At 53.9% G+C, this 17,145-nt stretch overlaps 1 protein-coding gene across 1 annotated transcript in view; it reads left to right on the forward strand.

The window, feature by feature from the left end:
- The window catches only part of LOC133357964 (uncharacterized), a 34,502-nt gene that overhangs the window by 15,583 nt on the left and 1,774 nt on the right, over nt 1-17,145 (forward strand). Inside the window, exons 3-5 of the mRNA XM_061576190.1 lie at nt 1,752-2,245; nt 14,445-14,543; nt 15,324-15,500. Coding sequence (XP_061432174.1) covers nt 1,752-2,245; nt 14,445-14,543; nt 15,324-15,500 — 770 coding nt within the window. The remainder of the gene's footprint in view (nt 1-1,751; nt 2,246-14,444; nt 14,544-15,323; nt 15,501-17,145) is intronic.

The raw sequence follows: 17,145 nt of genomic DNA on the forward strand, positions 1-17,145 counted from the left end.
CTTGTGTCCCCTGACCCCGGGAGTTATTATTCTACTTTATGGCCTGTCGAAGCCCCACTCGCTGTTGCTGGGCTGGTGTTGTTCCCGGCTTTTTGCTTACGTTTGCAGTTCGCCGTGCTCTTGATTTCCTTCCCTCGTCAACCTTATATCGACTATTCGCTCCTGTCTGGGTGCGATTCAATTTTGACTTAGGAAGGTTCTGATTGTCATATGCTTCGGGTCGAGTTGTATAGAAAGTATTAAGGTATGGAAATAACATTTCATATTGACTTAATAATGGTGATGGTTCAGTAGGCGTAACTTGTGGCCTGGTTTAATTGGAGTGGGTGTGAATATCAATAACTTTAGCCTACCCTGTTGTTAAATTCCGACTTTAACGTTACTTTAAAACCATGCAGGATAGTTGGGCTTTTTGCCTTAACTATGTCTGGCTGACACTCCCACTGTCTCTGCCCTTGCACGGGTGACATGTGCCCGTTCATCAGGCCTTATCTTTCCTTGAAGCAAGGTTGCAAATTCTGCCATCCTAGCCCTCCTCCGGTTCATTACTTAACAACACCTGGTGTTTTGCAGTTTGCTGCGCTTGGTGTGTTTCAATCATTAAAAAAAACAAGTAAAAAGATAATATATAAAAATCATCAAATATTATTAATCTCAATTATGGAAGAAGGGTTAGGATACAACAATGTATCCACAATTCTGTGGCTGTCACCTGATGAGGCTGGTTGGTGTTGTTGTAATTACCGGTGAAATGTCACAGCCCTCGAATTGTAAATGTTGTTGTGGGTTTACTCTGCGAACACACAACCAGTGAGTGCTGAACGAGTCACGAATTGGCACGTTTCGTTTACGCGACAAACCTTACTAATTGGCTGTGTCGGCTCGTGGCGGGTTTAACGACACATTTATATATTTACGCGATCTAACCCAAAAAAGCCTCTATGCATATTTGGAGTTTGCGTGTCTCTCTCTCTCCCCGTGGTCGCCTGGATTTTCTCCAGGGTCCTTCGGTTTTCCCCTCCACATTTAGAATCAACATCACGCGTTTCGAGTATTTGACTGCTATAAATGTCCACGTGATGGTGATGATAATCCCACCACCGTCCGACGAGATTGTCACATTTACTGGCTGTATAGCAAAAGAAGAAACACAATTACTTCATACTCTTAGGTTTTTTCGGTAAAGTCACGTAGGTAAAACATAAAATTAAAAGTTAATAAAAGTAATAATGAAAATAAAATAATAAATGAAGACGTTTTGGAGGCAACACAAGTCTCCGTCATCAGGTGGGACTGTCTCACTTGATGCAGTAATTTTAGCTGTGACGATCCCACCTGATGACGGAGACTTGTGTTGCCTCCGAAACGTCGTGATTTATTATTTTATTTCCATTATTACTTTTATTAACTTTTTATTGTATTTTCTACCTACGTGACTTTACCGAAAAAACCTAAGAGTATGAATCCTTGCAGTCACGAAAGCTTCAAATCTAGAAACAATTACTTCGCTATGCGAGCTTTAACATATGCTACAGGCTTTGCACTAGCTTAGTCCAGCACTGCAACGGATGCGAAATAAACTTCTGATTGTGAACTTCTTCCTCCGTGACGACCGCCCCTTGTGCTTGTACGATGGGCGACGCGGAGACCGGCCGCGCTCGGCCATTCTGCTTCCCATTTCTTTCACCGAGTCCACGTTCGTTCTTCTTTTGCTTGCCGCGTTCTCGCTTTTGCCGTGCGCCCCTCCGCAGCGAATCCGCAGGCCGAGAAGCCTAAGCGGGCGATGTGGGACTTCGGCAAGGCAAAGGGCGACGACGATGCCGGGTCCACCAAGCCCGGCGGCGTTGCCGTCGAGGGGGAGAAGCAGCAGCAGCTGCAGCAGGAGACGAAGCAACAGGAAGGTTCCTTTTTCAAAATGTTCTCGGGGAAAGAGGCGACGGGCGCCGCCGACGGGAAGAACGACAGGGGGGAGGACGGCTCCCGCGAGCCGGCGGGGAGACGCGACGCGGCGGCGGCTGCGACGGCGGGCAGCACGGCGGGGCAGCAGCAACAGCAGAAGGAGAGCGGAGGGTCCTTCTCGTTGAAGCAAATGTTCGGCGGGAAGGACTCAGCGGCACCGGCGGCCGACGAGGAGTCGGCGCAGAACGCGGCGGGGAAAGCCGAGTCGGCGATGAACGGCCCCGTCGCCAAAACGACGCTGCCCGCCGCTCGGGGAAGATCCGCGGAGAAGCCACGCGCGGCGCAGGTGACCCCATGATCCTCGGCCGCCCCGCTCGCTCGCTCTCTTTCGCTCTCACTTGCTCACTTCCTCGCTCACTCGCTCTCTTTCGCTCTCACTCGCTCACTCGCTAGTTCATCACACGATGGTCAAACCGATGTATGTAATTCTCAGAGCTGGCATTTAGCCGAAAGCGCAACCAATTTGTTGAGCGGGCTGAGATGACCAACTCTCGATGTGAGAGAAGCCAGTTTCATCACAACGCAGCCTGAGCGAGTATATATCGGTCCCTAAGTCTGTAGGCCTCTGTGAGTCTATGGGTCTCTATGGCACTCTATGTGAGTCTACAGGTCCCTATGTAAGTCTGTAGGCCTCTGTGAGTCTACGGGTCCCTATGTAAGTCCGTAGACCTCTGTGAGTCTATGGGTCTCTATAGCACTCTCTGTGAGTCTACGGGTCCCTTTGTAAGTCTGTAGGCCTCTGTGAGTCTATGGGTCTCTATGTGAGTCTGTGGGTTTCGATGTGAGTCCGTGGGTCTGTGTGCAAACCTGTGGGTCTCTACGTGAGTATGTGGGTCTCTGTGTGGTGCTGTGGGTCTGTATGCGAGCCTATGGGTCTCTACGTGAGTCTGTGGGTCTCTATGTGAGTCCGTGGGTCTGTGTGTGGTGCTGTGGGTCTCTATGTGAGTCTGTGGGTCTCGATGTGAGTCCATGCGTTTGTGTGTGAACCTGTGGGTCTCTACGTGAGTCCGTGGGTCTCGATGTGAGTCCATGGGTCTCGATGCGAGTCCATGCGTTTGTGTGCGAACCTGTGGGTCTCTACGTGAGTCCGTGGGTCTCGATGTGAGTCCGTGGGTCTGTATGCGAGCCTACGGGTCTCTATGTGAGTCCGTGGGTCTCGATGTTAGTCCGTGGGTCTGTGTGCGAACCTTTGGGTCTCTACGTGCGTCCGTGGGTCTCTATGTGAGTCCGTGGGTCTGTGTGCGAACCTGTGGGTCTCTACGTGAGTCCGTGGGTCTCTGTGTGGTGCTGTGGGTCTGTACGTGAGTCCGTGGGTCTCGGTGTGAGTCCGTGGGTCTCTATGTGAGTCCATGGATCTGTATGCGAGCCTACGGGTCTCTACGTGAGTCCGTGGGTCTCTATGTGAGTCCGTGGGTCTGTGTGCGAACCTGTGGGTCTCTACGTGAGTCTGTGGGTCTCTGTGTGAGTCCGTGGGTCTGTGTGCGAGCCTATGGATCTCTGCGTGAGCCACTGGTGACCGGGCCGAGACCATCGACTCACTAGACGAGAGAAGCCGGTGTCTCACCACGGGCAGCGGCTGAAACCCGGGGTTCAATCCCAGGCTCTCAGCGCTCAGCGGCACAGCGCCTTGACCTCCGAGCCATGTCGTCGTTGATGGATGGCGCATCTGTACTTCTTATTTTTAGTGGAGATTTCAATTTAGTATTTCTTGGGAAACGGCGTGGTTCACCACCGGCACTTGTTATGCCGAATCTTGCATTTTTATTGGTTCCTTCGTTAGATAAAACTTTTAAAAGATGTTGATTTGAAGCTTTCGTGACTGCAGGAATTCATACTCTTTGGTTCTTTAAGTAAAGTCTCGTAGATAGACAATAAGTAATATAATTTTTTTTAAACACGCTTTAATGAAATGTACCATACTAGTAATGGAAGAACTCCACGACTCCAGGAAGTGGCCCCGAGGCTTGCCATAACGTAAGGGACCGTGGTGATATACAGCCAACGTCAGTTTACCGTGAACAAATATAGCCAAGCTGAAACATAACATATAAAAAAATTATATTTTAAAGTATATATTTTTTACTATAGAATATAGTATTGTCACCAGTATGACATAAGTATACCAAGTTTGCAGTCGATACCACATTGGGAAGTGGGTAAAAATCGAGTTACAAGATTTGAGGATACAACAACGACGACAACAACAACAAACAGAGTGAATTAAATAAAAGCGTGTAAAAAATTAACCCGTAAAAACAAAATTTTTCACTATAAATCCTTTATATGCGTGTTCAAAGGGCCACAACCCAGCCCACATTGGTCTTTGAAACGGGCGGCTAGAGTCCTCTCGTCCTCTGGCTTGAGATGGCTGCCACCTATGGGTCAGATGATTGTCTGCCACCATTAAGCAATTGGTAATTAAATATAAAAAAAAATTCCTAAAAGGTGTAAAATTTTGGAACATTTTTTTTCACGAAAATACATTGTCACACACAACGAGTCTGTGTGCAAAATGTCAGCTCGATTGGATCACGGGAAGTGGGTTAAAAACGACCGAAAGATTTGCACGGTCGTAAGCGCGCAGATGTAGTGGTGGTATTGACGTGCGCCGGCAGTGATGGATCATGGGGCGCGGGGTTGGGCACGCGATGTGGGCGTGGCATGGACGCGCGCGCCGGTGGTGAGGCGCGCTCACACAAGCTGGGAAAAGAGGATCGTAGCGAGTGTGCAGTGATTGGTCAGATAAGTGGGTACTCTCAGCGACGTCCGCAGGAGGGGTATAAAGGGGGACACGCGAGAGCACTCGTGGTCAGTGTTAACCAGTTGAAGACCGAAGACGGGGTGGAGGAGGTAGGGGCCCTGTGTGGCTCGGAGCCGAGACTGGGGGGACCGTAGTCCGACGCCCGTGTGGGTCGGGACGGTGGTACCCAGAGCCGAGACGGGCACCCCGGCTGGGTGTGTCCCGGAAGGCTACAGGGCGTAAGAGCCCGTGTCAGTACAGCTGAGTGGGTGTTGGTCACCCGTGTAGCTGAGTGGGTGTTAGTCACCCGTGTAGCTGAGTGGGTGTCCGTCACCCGTGTAGCTAAGTGGGTGTTGGTCACCCGTGTAACGAAGTAGGGTGTTAGTCATCCGTGTAACTACAAGTTGGCGAAAATAAAGAGTGTGCTACCCGTGAAGTCGTCTCCTGCCGAGTTACTACTTTACAACTGGCGTCAGAAGTAAACCTGTCTTCAAGGAGAATGGACACAAGGAAGACTTCTCGTTCCCACGTGCAAGACCGGGGAGACGACGACGTACCGGTGACACCACCCTCGGGAGGAGAGGACGAGGAGTTGCCGCCGATGCAGCACTTCGCGGAAATGGCCGATGCTCCGCCCGCCTCCGACACCAGCCTGCAGGACGCACACTCCCGCCTGGCGGAGTTGCTGCTCGCCGCCGCTGCGATCTTGGCGGAGATCTCCGTTCCAGTGGCCGGTGGAACGCCTGCGGGGTTGGAAGAGGCGGCGCGACTGGAGGGTTCCCGCCATAAGGCGTTTCGCGCCAAAAGTTTGGGAGTTGGCGCCATTTTTGAGGGTCCGCCTCCGGTTGGCGGGAAACGCGGACACCACGTGGCCAGAGGTCTCCACACAGCGCAGCCCGCGTCATCGGCGAGCGCCGGAGCTCTCCATTTTGCGCCTGCAGAGGGAGCCGACATTTTCTACAACCACAGCGGCGCGCGGGAAAATCGTTCCAACGACGACGACGACGATCGAGTTCTCCAGCAACGATTGCCCGCGCTGTCGGTGTTCAAGGCGGACGGGGGCGACTGGGGAGCCTTCCAGCGACGGTTCATCGCGCATCAAGAAATGTCGGGGTGGTCCGACACCACTGCCCTGCGCGCGCTGCCAGCGATGCTCGACGACGACGCGCTTGCGGCCTTCACGTCTGCCCCGAGGTCGTCCCGCTCAACGCTCCAGGCCGCGCTGCACCTGTTGGCCAAGGTGTTCGGGCCGCCCTCGACCTGTCGCCACCAGTTCTACGATCGGCGGAAGGTGGTTGGAGAAACAACGCTCGCCTATCGCACGGCGCTGCTCGCCCTGGCGGATTCAGCTTTTCCCCGCATGGACAAGGAGGGGAAGGACGCCATGGTGACGGAGCAGCTGCTGGCGCTGGCTCACGGATTGGGAGTTCCCATTAATACGGCGGACGAGATGGACATCTGCTCCCTGGGGATTGCCACGAGTATCCACGCTTACGAGGTCCTACAGCGGAAGCCGACGGTCGTCTGCGCATCGGTGGAGAACGGGGCACCGGCCGCCACGATCATCGGACCTCAGCCTGCTGTGCCTCGGGAGGAGGCCTTCGCTGGTTCGAGGCCGGGGGAGTGGAGACCGGGAGGTCGTTCGCCCACACGCTCCTCCCGCAAGCTGGAGCAACCGAAACCTACGACGTCCCTCGTCGTCTGCTACAACTGCGGCCTTCGGGGCCACGTCGCGGCCGGGTGCCGGGCCCCGCGTCAACGCACCGCGGGACCACGTCCGGACGACGACCAGGGACTCAAGACATCCCAACTGAACCCGGCAAGTCGCGGCACCTCACACGTTCGGTCCACACGCACGGCACGTTCGGGTCGCCGCTTAGCGGTGGGGGGACCGTGTATGGGCGCCGGGGGTTCGGTTCGGCGAGAGGGGTCCGCGTACGGCCCGAAGGCAGTCGAGTGGTCCGAATTGGCCCACAGGATTGTGGCTGCGTCGGCCGGGTCGTCCGTGGTAACGGGGTACATTGACGGGGTTGAGGTCCGGGTGCTCGTGGACACGGGTGCGTCGGCCACTATTATTTCGGACCTTATTTATAATATTCTTCCCGTACAATGTCGACCACTTCTGCCGGTGGACGTACCATTTTACGCGGCAAACGGGGGATCTTTGGGAATCATCGGCCAGATTCGGGCGAATATTTGTATTGGCGACATTAAATTGGCGGGTCCTATTTTTGTATCATCATCGTTGGCCGTTCCTTGTTTACTAGGCACGGACTTTCTGTCTAAAATGCCCATAAAAATTCTCATAGACCAGGCCTGCATTGAGCTTCCGTCGGGTCGGCGGGTTGAGTTTTTGAAGAGTCCAAATAAGATACGCACGGCTTGTGCGACGGTGCAGGCGCTGGCAACCCGGACTGTACGGGTGCCCCCGGGATCGCAAATGTTGGTACCCCTTCGGTTGAGAAAACCCCTTGGGGCGGATGCGGGGGCGCAGGGAGTTCTATTGGGGCCGTCTAACAGGGCTAAAGGGGACCTCGGCTTAGCGGTGGCCCAGACCATGGTGAGGGGGGACAGTGAGCCGTTCGTTGTGGTCCTGAATACGGGGTCGCGGCCGGCCGTGATTACGCAGGGAACGGTGCTCGCTCACGCCGCGCCGCTACCCGTCGAGGAACAGCTCGTTGCTCACGCCGATTCACATGTCGATACGCATCCCCAAAGTGAGGAGGGGACGGAGTGGTTGGACGCGTTGTGTGCCGGGTCCAGTACCTTGTCCAGTGTGCAGTTGGGTGCATTGAGGGGCTTGCTGCTCGAGTTCGCTGACGTGTTTAGCAGGCACAAGTACGACATTGGCTGCACAGACCTGTTGCGCCACCACATAGAGACTGGGGACGCGGCCCCTATTCGACAGAATCCCTTCCGGCTCAGTCCAGCCGAGAAGGAGCATGTGCAGTCGGCAGTAAATGACATGTTGGCGGCCGACATCATTGCGCCCTCTTCCAGTCCGTGGGGTGCTCCTATCGTCTTGGTTAAAAAACAGGATGGATCCCTGCGGTTCTGTGTTGATTTCCGCCGCCTAAACAAAATATCAATGGCCGATGCGTATCCGCTCCCCAGGATGGATGAGTCGCTGGATGCCTTGGCAGGAGCACAGTTTTTTTCGACGCTCGATTTGCTTTCGGGATTTTGGCAATTGCCCCTCGATGACGAATCAAAACCTAAAACCGCTTTCCGGACACCGGGAGGCCTATTTGAGTTCAACCGATTGCCCATGGGTTTACATTCCGCTCCTGCCACGTTCCAGAGGCTCATGGAATTGGTTTTGTCAGGCCTTCAATGGGACACCTGTTTGATTTACCTCGATGATATCATCGTTTTCAGCCGAACTTTTGAGGAGCACCTCCAGCGACTGAGGGCAGTGTTTCTCAGGATGCGTTCCGCGAAGCTTAAATTTAAACCGGCTAAATGTTTTCTGCTTCGGGAATCGGTCAGGTATTTGGGCCATATCGTTAGCCGTTCGGGGATCTCGACGGACCCTGCTAAGACGCAATGCGTCGGCTCATGGCCAACACCGACCTCTGTTACTGAAGTCCGCAGCTTCATAGGATTTGCCTCCTATTACCGTCGTTTTGTCAAACAGTTTGCCACCATAGCCAGGCCCCTGCACGCCTTGACGGCTAAAGGGGTGCGGTTTCACTGGGGGCCGGAGGAGGAGGCCGCGTTCTGCTCCCTTCGTGACGCCTTGGTGCAGGCTCCCCCCTTGTGTTACCCCGATTTCACGCAACCGTTTGTGCTCGACACGGATGCCAGTAACACGGGTATCGGGGGAGTGCTCTCACAGGTGGTCGGGGGGGTCGAACGGGTGGTCGCCTACGGTAGCAGGGTTCTGTCCCCCGCGGAACAACGCTACTGCGTGACACGGCGTGAATTGCTGGCGATTGTGTTTTTTATACAGCAATTCAGGCCGTATCTGTATGGCCGTCACTTTACGGTTCGCACGGACCATGCGGCTCTCCAATACGCTATGCGGGTGGCGCAGCCATCCGGCCAATTGTCCCGATGGTTGGAGGTCCTTCAGGACTACCAATTCACGACGATTTACCGCAAGGGGTTGCGCCACTCGAATGCGGATGCATTGTCACGGTTGCCGACGCGTACGGAATGCGCATGTCAGTTGGGATCGGCGCGGTGTAAACCTTCTGTCGATGTCCCCGCGGAAGTGGTGCTAGCCGCCACGGATACTACGGGGGTCGACGCCCCCACGGGGAGGGACTCGCTGTTAGCATTGCCTCTCATCGAGTGGGGCCGTCTGCAAATGGCCGACAGCTCCCTACTCGCGCTACGTCGGAAGGTTAACGTTCCCGAGGGCGGGGAAACGCGGGTCGGTTCCTGGGTGTGCAGACAGGGCCTCTTGATGAAGTGGGACTCCATGTCCCGGCGTCACATGCTTGTGGTGCCGGTTGCTGTACGGGGGAAGGTCGTCCTGGCTGCCCATGAACGACTCATGCATCTGGGGTTTCACAAAACGCTCGCCCTCATTCAGCGAGACTACTATTGGCCTGGGATGGGCAGTGACGTGGCGAACATTCTTAAGGGGTGTGTAGGGTGCGCTAAAAGAAAACCGCCACCAATAGCGGCTAATCCACCGCTTCAATCCATTCAAGTTTCGCGCACGAACGAATTGGTCGCGCTAGACATCTTGGGGCCCTTTCCCACTACACCTCGGGGAAATAAGTTCCTGCTGGTTGGCGTAGAGTACTTCACCCGCTGGCCCATGGCGTGGCCACTCGCCAACCAGTCGGCTGCGGCAGTGGCGGACGCCTTTGTCCAAGGTTATGTTTTGGACAAAGGCGCCCCCGAACGCTTGCTGACGGATCAAGGAAAAAACTTTTCGAGTTTTTTGTTGCGCGAGGTGTGCGACCTGTTGGGTACAAAGAAAGTACGTACCTCCCCGTACCACCCGCAGACTGACGGTATGGTTGAACGTCTGAACAGGACGATTACGTCTATGCTGTGCCAACAGGTATGCGACGACCAGGTGGATTGGGACTTACAGGTACCGGGGGTACTAGCGGCCTATCGGATGGCACCCCATGCGGCGACGGGGTTTTCTCCATTTTTTCTGATGTATGGGCGGGAGGCTGATCCGGCCATGGACGTCCAACTGGGGATTTCACAGCCACGTGCTAAATCAAAATTGGCAGACCACATTAAGTTTAACATTGCCAAATTGGCTGAGGCGCGAGAGGCTGCGAGATTGAATTCACGCTCTCGGCAGATCGCGAACGAGCGATTGCATGAACGGAAGGTGCATACGCACAATTGGGAACCGGGCGATAAGGCCTGGCTGCATTGTCCACACGCACCGTTGGCTACGTCCCCCAAACTGTTGAGACCATGGAGGGGACCGGTGGAAATTGTGCGGGTTGCACGACCCCAGAGTATACAGATTAAATGGGGAAAACGCCGTTGGTACGTGCACCCCTCCCGACTGAAACCCTACGCGGCGCCGCGTGACCCCGGGTTGTGCCGTGACGACCGAGCGTGTGATGTGACCGTCGACTCGGGGAGGGATGTGTCGCAGGTTGATCCTCACGTGTCTCCACCTGACCCACCCCCAGGTGTCTCGGACCTGACGGCTGTTGACCGTCGGGAACCGGAACCCCGCGGCTCGCGCGGAGTCCCGATGCCTGGCCCATGCCTTCCTGAACGGCCGGCGCCGCCGGATGGCCAACTGCGTCCTGTGCCGTACGACGGTCCGGCAAGGCGGACTCGGGCAAGGACGCAACACTTTTCATGAAAAGAAAAGAAAAAAAAAAAAAAGAAAAAAAAATGTTTTTCTTTTTTTTTGTTAAAGCCCGACTTCGTTGCCGGCTTCCCCCTCTGCCGGGGTAATGTCCCGTTCAAGGGACGCTCGGACATTGGGACGCTGCATGAGTCGGAGAGAAAAGAAGAGAAAATGATTAAAGAAATTTTTTTTTATTGTTACTCTTTCCGCATACACAGTATCGTTGCCATTCGCCGGATTGTGCATGTTGTTCTTGTTGCGGGTGTGGCGGTTGCTGGGTTTTGCGGATTGCGGTGTTCATGTTGTGTTGTTAGGGTTTGTGTTATGTTACGGGGCACACGTGGGGGTGAAGGGGTGTTGTATGTTTTATTAGCAGCCGGGTCGGCTGCGAGCTATGTGGTAGGGGGTGATGTAGTGGTGGTATTGACATGCGCCGGCAGTGATGGATCACGGGGCGCGGGGTTGGGCACGCGATGTGGGCGTGGCATGGACGCGCGCGCCGGTGGTGAGGCGCGCTCACACAAGCTGGGAAAAGAGGATCGTAGCGAGTGTGCAGTGATTGGTCAGATAAGTGGGTACTCTCAGCGACGTCCGCAGGAGGGGTATAAAGGGGGACGCGCGAGAGCACTCGTGGTCAGTGTTAACCAGTTGAAGACCGAAGACGGGGTGGAGGAGGTAGGGGCCCTGTGTGGCTCGGAGCCGAGACTGGGGGGACCGTAGTCCGACGCCCGTGTGGGTCGGGACGGTGGTACCCAGAGCCGAGACGGGCACCCCGGCTGGGTGTGTCCCGGAAGGCTACAGGGCGTAAGAGCCCGTGTCAGTACAGCTGAGTGGGTGTTGGTCACCCGTGTAGCTGAGTGGGTGTTAGTCACCTGTGTAGCTGAGTGGGTGTTGGTCACCCGTGTAGCTGAGTGGGTGTTAGTCACCCGTGTAGCTGAGTGGGTGTTGGTCACCCGTGTAGCTGAGTGGGTGTTGGTCACCCGTGTAGCTAAGTGGGTGTTGGTCACCCGTGTAACGAAGTTGTAGCTGAGTGGGTGTCCGTCACCCGTGTAGCTAAGTGGGTGTTGGTCACCCGTGTAACGAAGTAGGGTGTTAGTCATCCGTGTAACTACAAGTTGGCGAAAATAAAGAGTGTGCTACCCGTGAAGTCGTCTCCTGCCGAGTTACTACTTTACACAAGCAAGCAAGCAAGCGAACTTAATATAAAGGATTTAAAAATAGCCGAGGTCGCCTACCCCTACCCTCTTTGCGATCTTACATTCACTTGCAAATTCCATCCCTAGCCCCGCCCACCTACCCTTGGGTTGTACCCACCACAAAAGTTGGTTGCAGTAACTCTCTCGCTACATTTCCTCCTCGGCAGTCCGCCTGCTGTGTTGTTTCACCTGAAGACGGTGGCTTGTGTGGCTATCGAAACGTCGTGATCTATTAGTTAAAACCTCGATTTAAAGCTTTCGTGACTGCAGGGATTCATCTTCTTGGTTCTTTCGGTAAAGTCACGTAGAAGGGAAGTAATAAAATAATAAAAATAAAACATAATAAAACAATTCTCACGACGTTTCGGCCACAACGCAAGCAGCCGTCCTCAGGTGAAGTTATTTTTTTATATTCTTGGTTCTTTCGGTAAAGAAAATTTGAAACTTTTAAAATCCTTTATATTAAGTTCGCTTGCTTGCGTGCTTGCGTGCTTGCTTGCTTGCTTACGACCGTGCAAATCTTTCGGTCGTTTTCTAACCCACTTCCCGTGATCTAATCGAGCTGACATTTTGCACACAGACTCGTTGTGCGAGACAATTAATGTTCGTGAAAAAAAAAAATTCAAAAATTTTACACTGTTTAGGGAAAACAAATTAAATATTTAATTACCAATTGCTTAATACTGGCACACAATCATGTGACCCATAGGTCGCAGCCATCTCAAGCCAGAGGACGAGAGGACTCTAGCCGCCACGCATATAAAGGATTTATAGTGAAAAACTTTGTTTTTACGGGTTATACTTGTTTCAAATTTTCTTGCCGTGGATTTCACACCTGATGATGATTGCTTGTGTTGCAGTCGAAACGTCGTGAGAATTTTTCTTGTTTTATATTATTTTATTTCCCTTCTACGTGACTTTACCGAAAGAACCAATAATATGAATCCCTGCAGTCACGAAAGCTTTAAATAAAAATGTAAGGTATATTTTTATTTTAAAACATTTTTTCATTGATATGATTTCTTCCCATGTTTTCCCCATAATACTCGAATTGCAAAACGTCGTAGTGGGTTTACTCTCCAGAACACCGGTTTGTGCTGAACTAGTGACGAATCGGCACATTCTGTTTACGCGACAAACCTTACTAAGTGTCCGTGTCGGGTTGTGGCGGGTTTAACGACACTTTCATATTTACGCTATCTCACCCAAAACAACCTCTGTTGTGTGTTACATTGGTCATGAACGCCTCCTACTACTACTACCACCACGTGTTCAACTTTTTGTATTTTTTTCTCTGATGTTTTACGTCTGTCACGGACACGGTGTGTGACACGCGAATTCACAGCATCTTAGCTCACAGGGCTCTTCAGATTGAACTGAAACTGAACCTTACTGCTGCCGCCGCCGCTGCCGCTGCTGCTACCGCTGCTAGTACTGCTGCTACTGCTGCTGCTACTACTGCTACTGCTAGTACTGCGACTACTGCTGCTGCTACTACTACTGCTGCTACTGCTACTACTGCTGCTACTACTACTACTGCTGCTACTACCGCTGCTACTGCTGCTACTACTACTGCTGCTACTACTACTGCTGCTACTGCTACTACTGCTGCTACTACTACTGCTGCTACTGCTACTACTGCTGCTACTACTACTACTGCTGCCGCTGCTGCTACTACTACCGCTGCTACTGCTACTACTGCTGCTACTACTACTGCTGCTACTACCGCTGCTACTACTACTACCGCTGCTGCTACCGCTGCTAGTACTGCTGCTACTGCTGCTACTACTGCTACTACTACTGCTGCTACTACTGCTACTACTACTGCTGCTACTGCTACTACTGCTGCTACTACCGCTGCTACTGCCGCTGTTGCTACTACTGCTGCTACTGCCGCTGCTACTACTACTGCTGCTACTACAGCTACTACTACCGCTGCTACTGCTGCTATTACCGCTAGTGCCGCTGCTGCTACTGCTGCTGCTACTACTACCGCTGTTACTGCCGCTGCTACTACCGCTGCTGCTACCGCTGCTACTGCCGCTGCTGCTACTACTGCTGCTACTACTGCTACTACTACCGCTGCTACTGCTGCTATTACCGCTAGTGCCGCTGCTGCTACTGCTGCTGCTACTACTACCGCTGCTACTGCCGCTGCTACTACCGCTGCTGCTACCGCTGCTACTGCCGCTGCTGCTACTACTGCTGCTACTACTGCTACTACTACTGCTGCTACTACTACTGCTGCTACTACCGCTGCTACTACTACTACCGCTGCTGCTACCGCTGCTAGTACTGCTGCTACTACTGCTACTACTACTGCTGCTACTGCTACTACTGCTGCTACTACCGCTGCTACTGCCGCTGTTGCTACTACTGCTGCTACTGCCGCTGCTACTACTACTGCTGCTACTACAGCTACTACTACCGCTGCTACTGCTGCTATTACCGCTAGTGCCGCTGCTGCTACTGCTGCTGCTACTACTACCGCTGTTACTGCCGCTGCTACTACCGCTGCTGCTACCGCTGCTGCTGCTACTGCCGCTGCTACTGCTGCTACTACTGCTACTACTACTACTGCTGCTACTGCTGCTGCTACTACTACCGCTGCTACTGCCGCTGCTACTACCGCTGCTGCTACCGCTGCTACTGCCGCTGCTACTACCGCTGCTGCTACTGCCGCTGCTACTGCTGCTGCTACTGCTGCTGCTACCGCTGCTACTACCGCTGCAAGGGTAACCAACCACGGCGTGTCACACCGCAGCCGGCGGCAGAGGTCGGAGCGGACGTCCACGAGGCGGCGGGAGAGGCGGCGGACGCGAGCGGGAAGGAGCCGCAGGGCTTCTTCAGCTTCCTGAAGAAGGTGCGTGACCACCTGCTGGCGGGGACACACAGACAAAGATACCCCGTGTAGCCTGCGACGGACTGTTGGGGCAAGTGCTGTTAGCGAGCGGCACCTATGAAGGCCGGCACGGCACACGAGGGGGTGGCCAGCACCACGCCCGGCCGCCTTTGTCTCCCGAGTGGTGATGTTTAAACATCGCACCAGGTACTCATTTGAGGCTGAGTCGACCTAGGGGAGCCATAGGACCGGTTCTGATCATCGTCACTGGTGTTGGCCTTGAGCAGGAATCGAACTCGGGTCGCCGGGTTCGTAGCGCAGCGTAGCGCTGACTGCTACACCACCGCTCCCGCACACACAAAGATCCCCCGTGTAGGCTTAACAGACTGTAGGGGCAAATGCTGTTAGCGAGCACCTATGAAGGCCGGCACTGTGGCACACGAGGGGCTGGGTGGCCAGCAGCACGCCCGGCCGCCTTTGTCTTCCCCAGTGACGATGTTCACACATCGCACCAGGTTACTCGTTTGAGGCTGAGTCGACCTAGGGGAGGCATAGGAACGGTTCTGACCATCGTCACCGGTGTTGGCCCTCGTGTGACCTCCCCTCCTTCATGCGCCCCTCCACGTACCTTTACACCCTCCCCCTCTCCCGTGCGTCCCCCACCTCCCCCCTGGGCCCCCCTGGGCCCCCCCCCCCTCCCCACCCCGTGCACCCCCCCCATCATGCGCCCCCCCTCCACCCCCCCCCCACGCGCCCCCCCCTCATGCACCCCCCTCTCCACCCCACCCCCTCCACCCCCAGGGTTCCAGCGACATGACGGACGGGGCGGGCCACAGCGGCGGGCTGCTGCGGCTGCAGTCGGTGAGCCTGCAGGAGCCGGCGGACGAGGGTCTCCCCTCCGACTCCGCGTCCCTCTCCGACGCTCGCTCCTCTTCGGCCGCGTCAGCCGCGGCCTTCGGGGGCTTCTTCAGGTCCATGGTGAGCGCGCGCGTGCGTGTGTGCGTGTCCACGTGCGTGCGTGCGTGCGTGCGTGTCCACGTGCGTGCGTGTCCACGTGCGTGTCCACGTGCGTGCGTGCGTGCGTGCGTGTCCGCGTGCGTGCGTGTCCACGTGCGTGTCCACGTGCGTGTCCACGTGCGTACCCGCGTGCCCGCGTGGAACTTCTTTCGCACCGTACGTAGCCGGCCGTGCCCATCGGAGGGCGCGGGTAAAGCCTGCCGTGGGAGCCGTTTGCTTATTTTCCTTTTTGTGTCGATTCCACGTCAAGTCCGGGCCACGTGCACCGCCGGACGGGGGGGTAGAGTCGGTTGTTTCAAGTTTTCAAGTTTCATGTATTAGGTATAAGCCCTGTGAGCCATGCGGCTCTTGAGTCGGGTGCAACCGCAACAAACTAAATATGAACTGTGAACACCTTAAAGCGACGACGCGCAACAGAAACATCCTGGATAAACCAGCAAATCTTCCAAAGGGCAGCAGAGGTGGGGGCAGGGTGAGCGGGGAGGGAAGGGCAGGGAGGCCTGGACAGACGTCCCCCGAGACGGACAGAGGAGGCTCAAGATGAGCGGCAGGGAGAGAGTGAACATCGCCACTGGGGAGACAAAGGCGTCCGGCCGTGGTGCTGGCCACCCAGCCCCTCGTGTGCCGTGCCGGCCTTCGTAGGTGCTGGGTTCGATCGCGTAAATATATAAATGTGTCGTTAAACCCGCCACCTCCCGACACGGCCAACTAGTAAGGGCTGTCACGTAAACAGAACGTGCCAATTCGTCACTAGTACAGCACTAGTGTGTAGTATAGTGTATAGTGAAGTGTATAGTGTAGTGTATAGTGTAGTGTATAGTGTAGTGTATAGTGAAGTGTATAGTGTAGTGTATAGTGTAGTGTATAGTGAAATGTATAGTGTAGTGTATAGTAGTGGAGTGTATAGTAGTGTAGTGTATAGTGTAGTGTATATTGTAGTGTATAGTAGTGTAGTGTGTAGTAGTGTAGTGTATAGTAGTGTAGTGTATAGTGTAGTGTATAGTGCAGTGTATAGTAGTGTAGTGTGTAGTAGTGTAGTGTATAGTGTAGTGTATAGTAGTGTGTAGTGTAGTGTGTAGTAGTGAATTGTATTGTAGTGAAGTGTATAGTAGTGTAGTGTATAGTAGTGTAGTGTATAGTGTAGTGTATAGTAGTGTATAGTGAAGTGTATAGTAGTGTAGTGTATAGTAGTGTAGTGTATAGTGTAGTGTATAGTAGTGTAGTGTATAGTGTAGTGTGTAGTGTAGTATATTATTAGTACAGCACACCGGTGTGTTGGAGAGCCAAGCCACAACATTTACAATCTGAGTTACGACGTTTCACCAGCAATTACAACCAGCTTCATCAGGCAACAGCCAGATTTGTGGAGAAGTCCACCTGGTTCGTTCCTTATACAGAGGCGTAGATGTGACGACAACACTCGTACGCTCTCCGTGTGCTGTACTAGTATACTACACTATACACTACTATAAACTACACTATACACTACACTATACACTACTATACACTACACTATACACTACACACTAGTGCTGTACTAGTGACGAATTGGCACGTTCTGTTTACGTGACAACCCTTACTATTTGGCTGTGTTGGGCGGTGGCGG

This window comes from Lethenteron reissneri, chromosome 60 (assembly GCF_015708825.2).
Source record: "Lethenteron reissneri isolate LAM-NWPU_2019-01 chromosome 60, ASM1570882v1, whole genome shotgun sequence".
In the NCBI taxonomy this organism is placed as follows: domain Eukaryota; kingdom Metazoa; phylum Chordata; class Hyperoartia; order Petromyzontiformes; family Petromyzontidae; genus Lethenteron; species Lethenteron reissneri.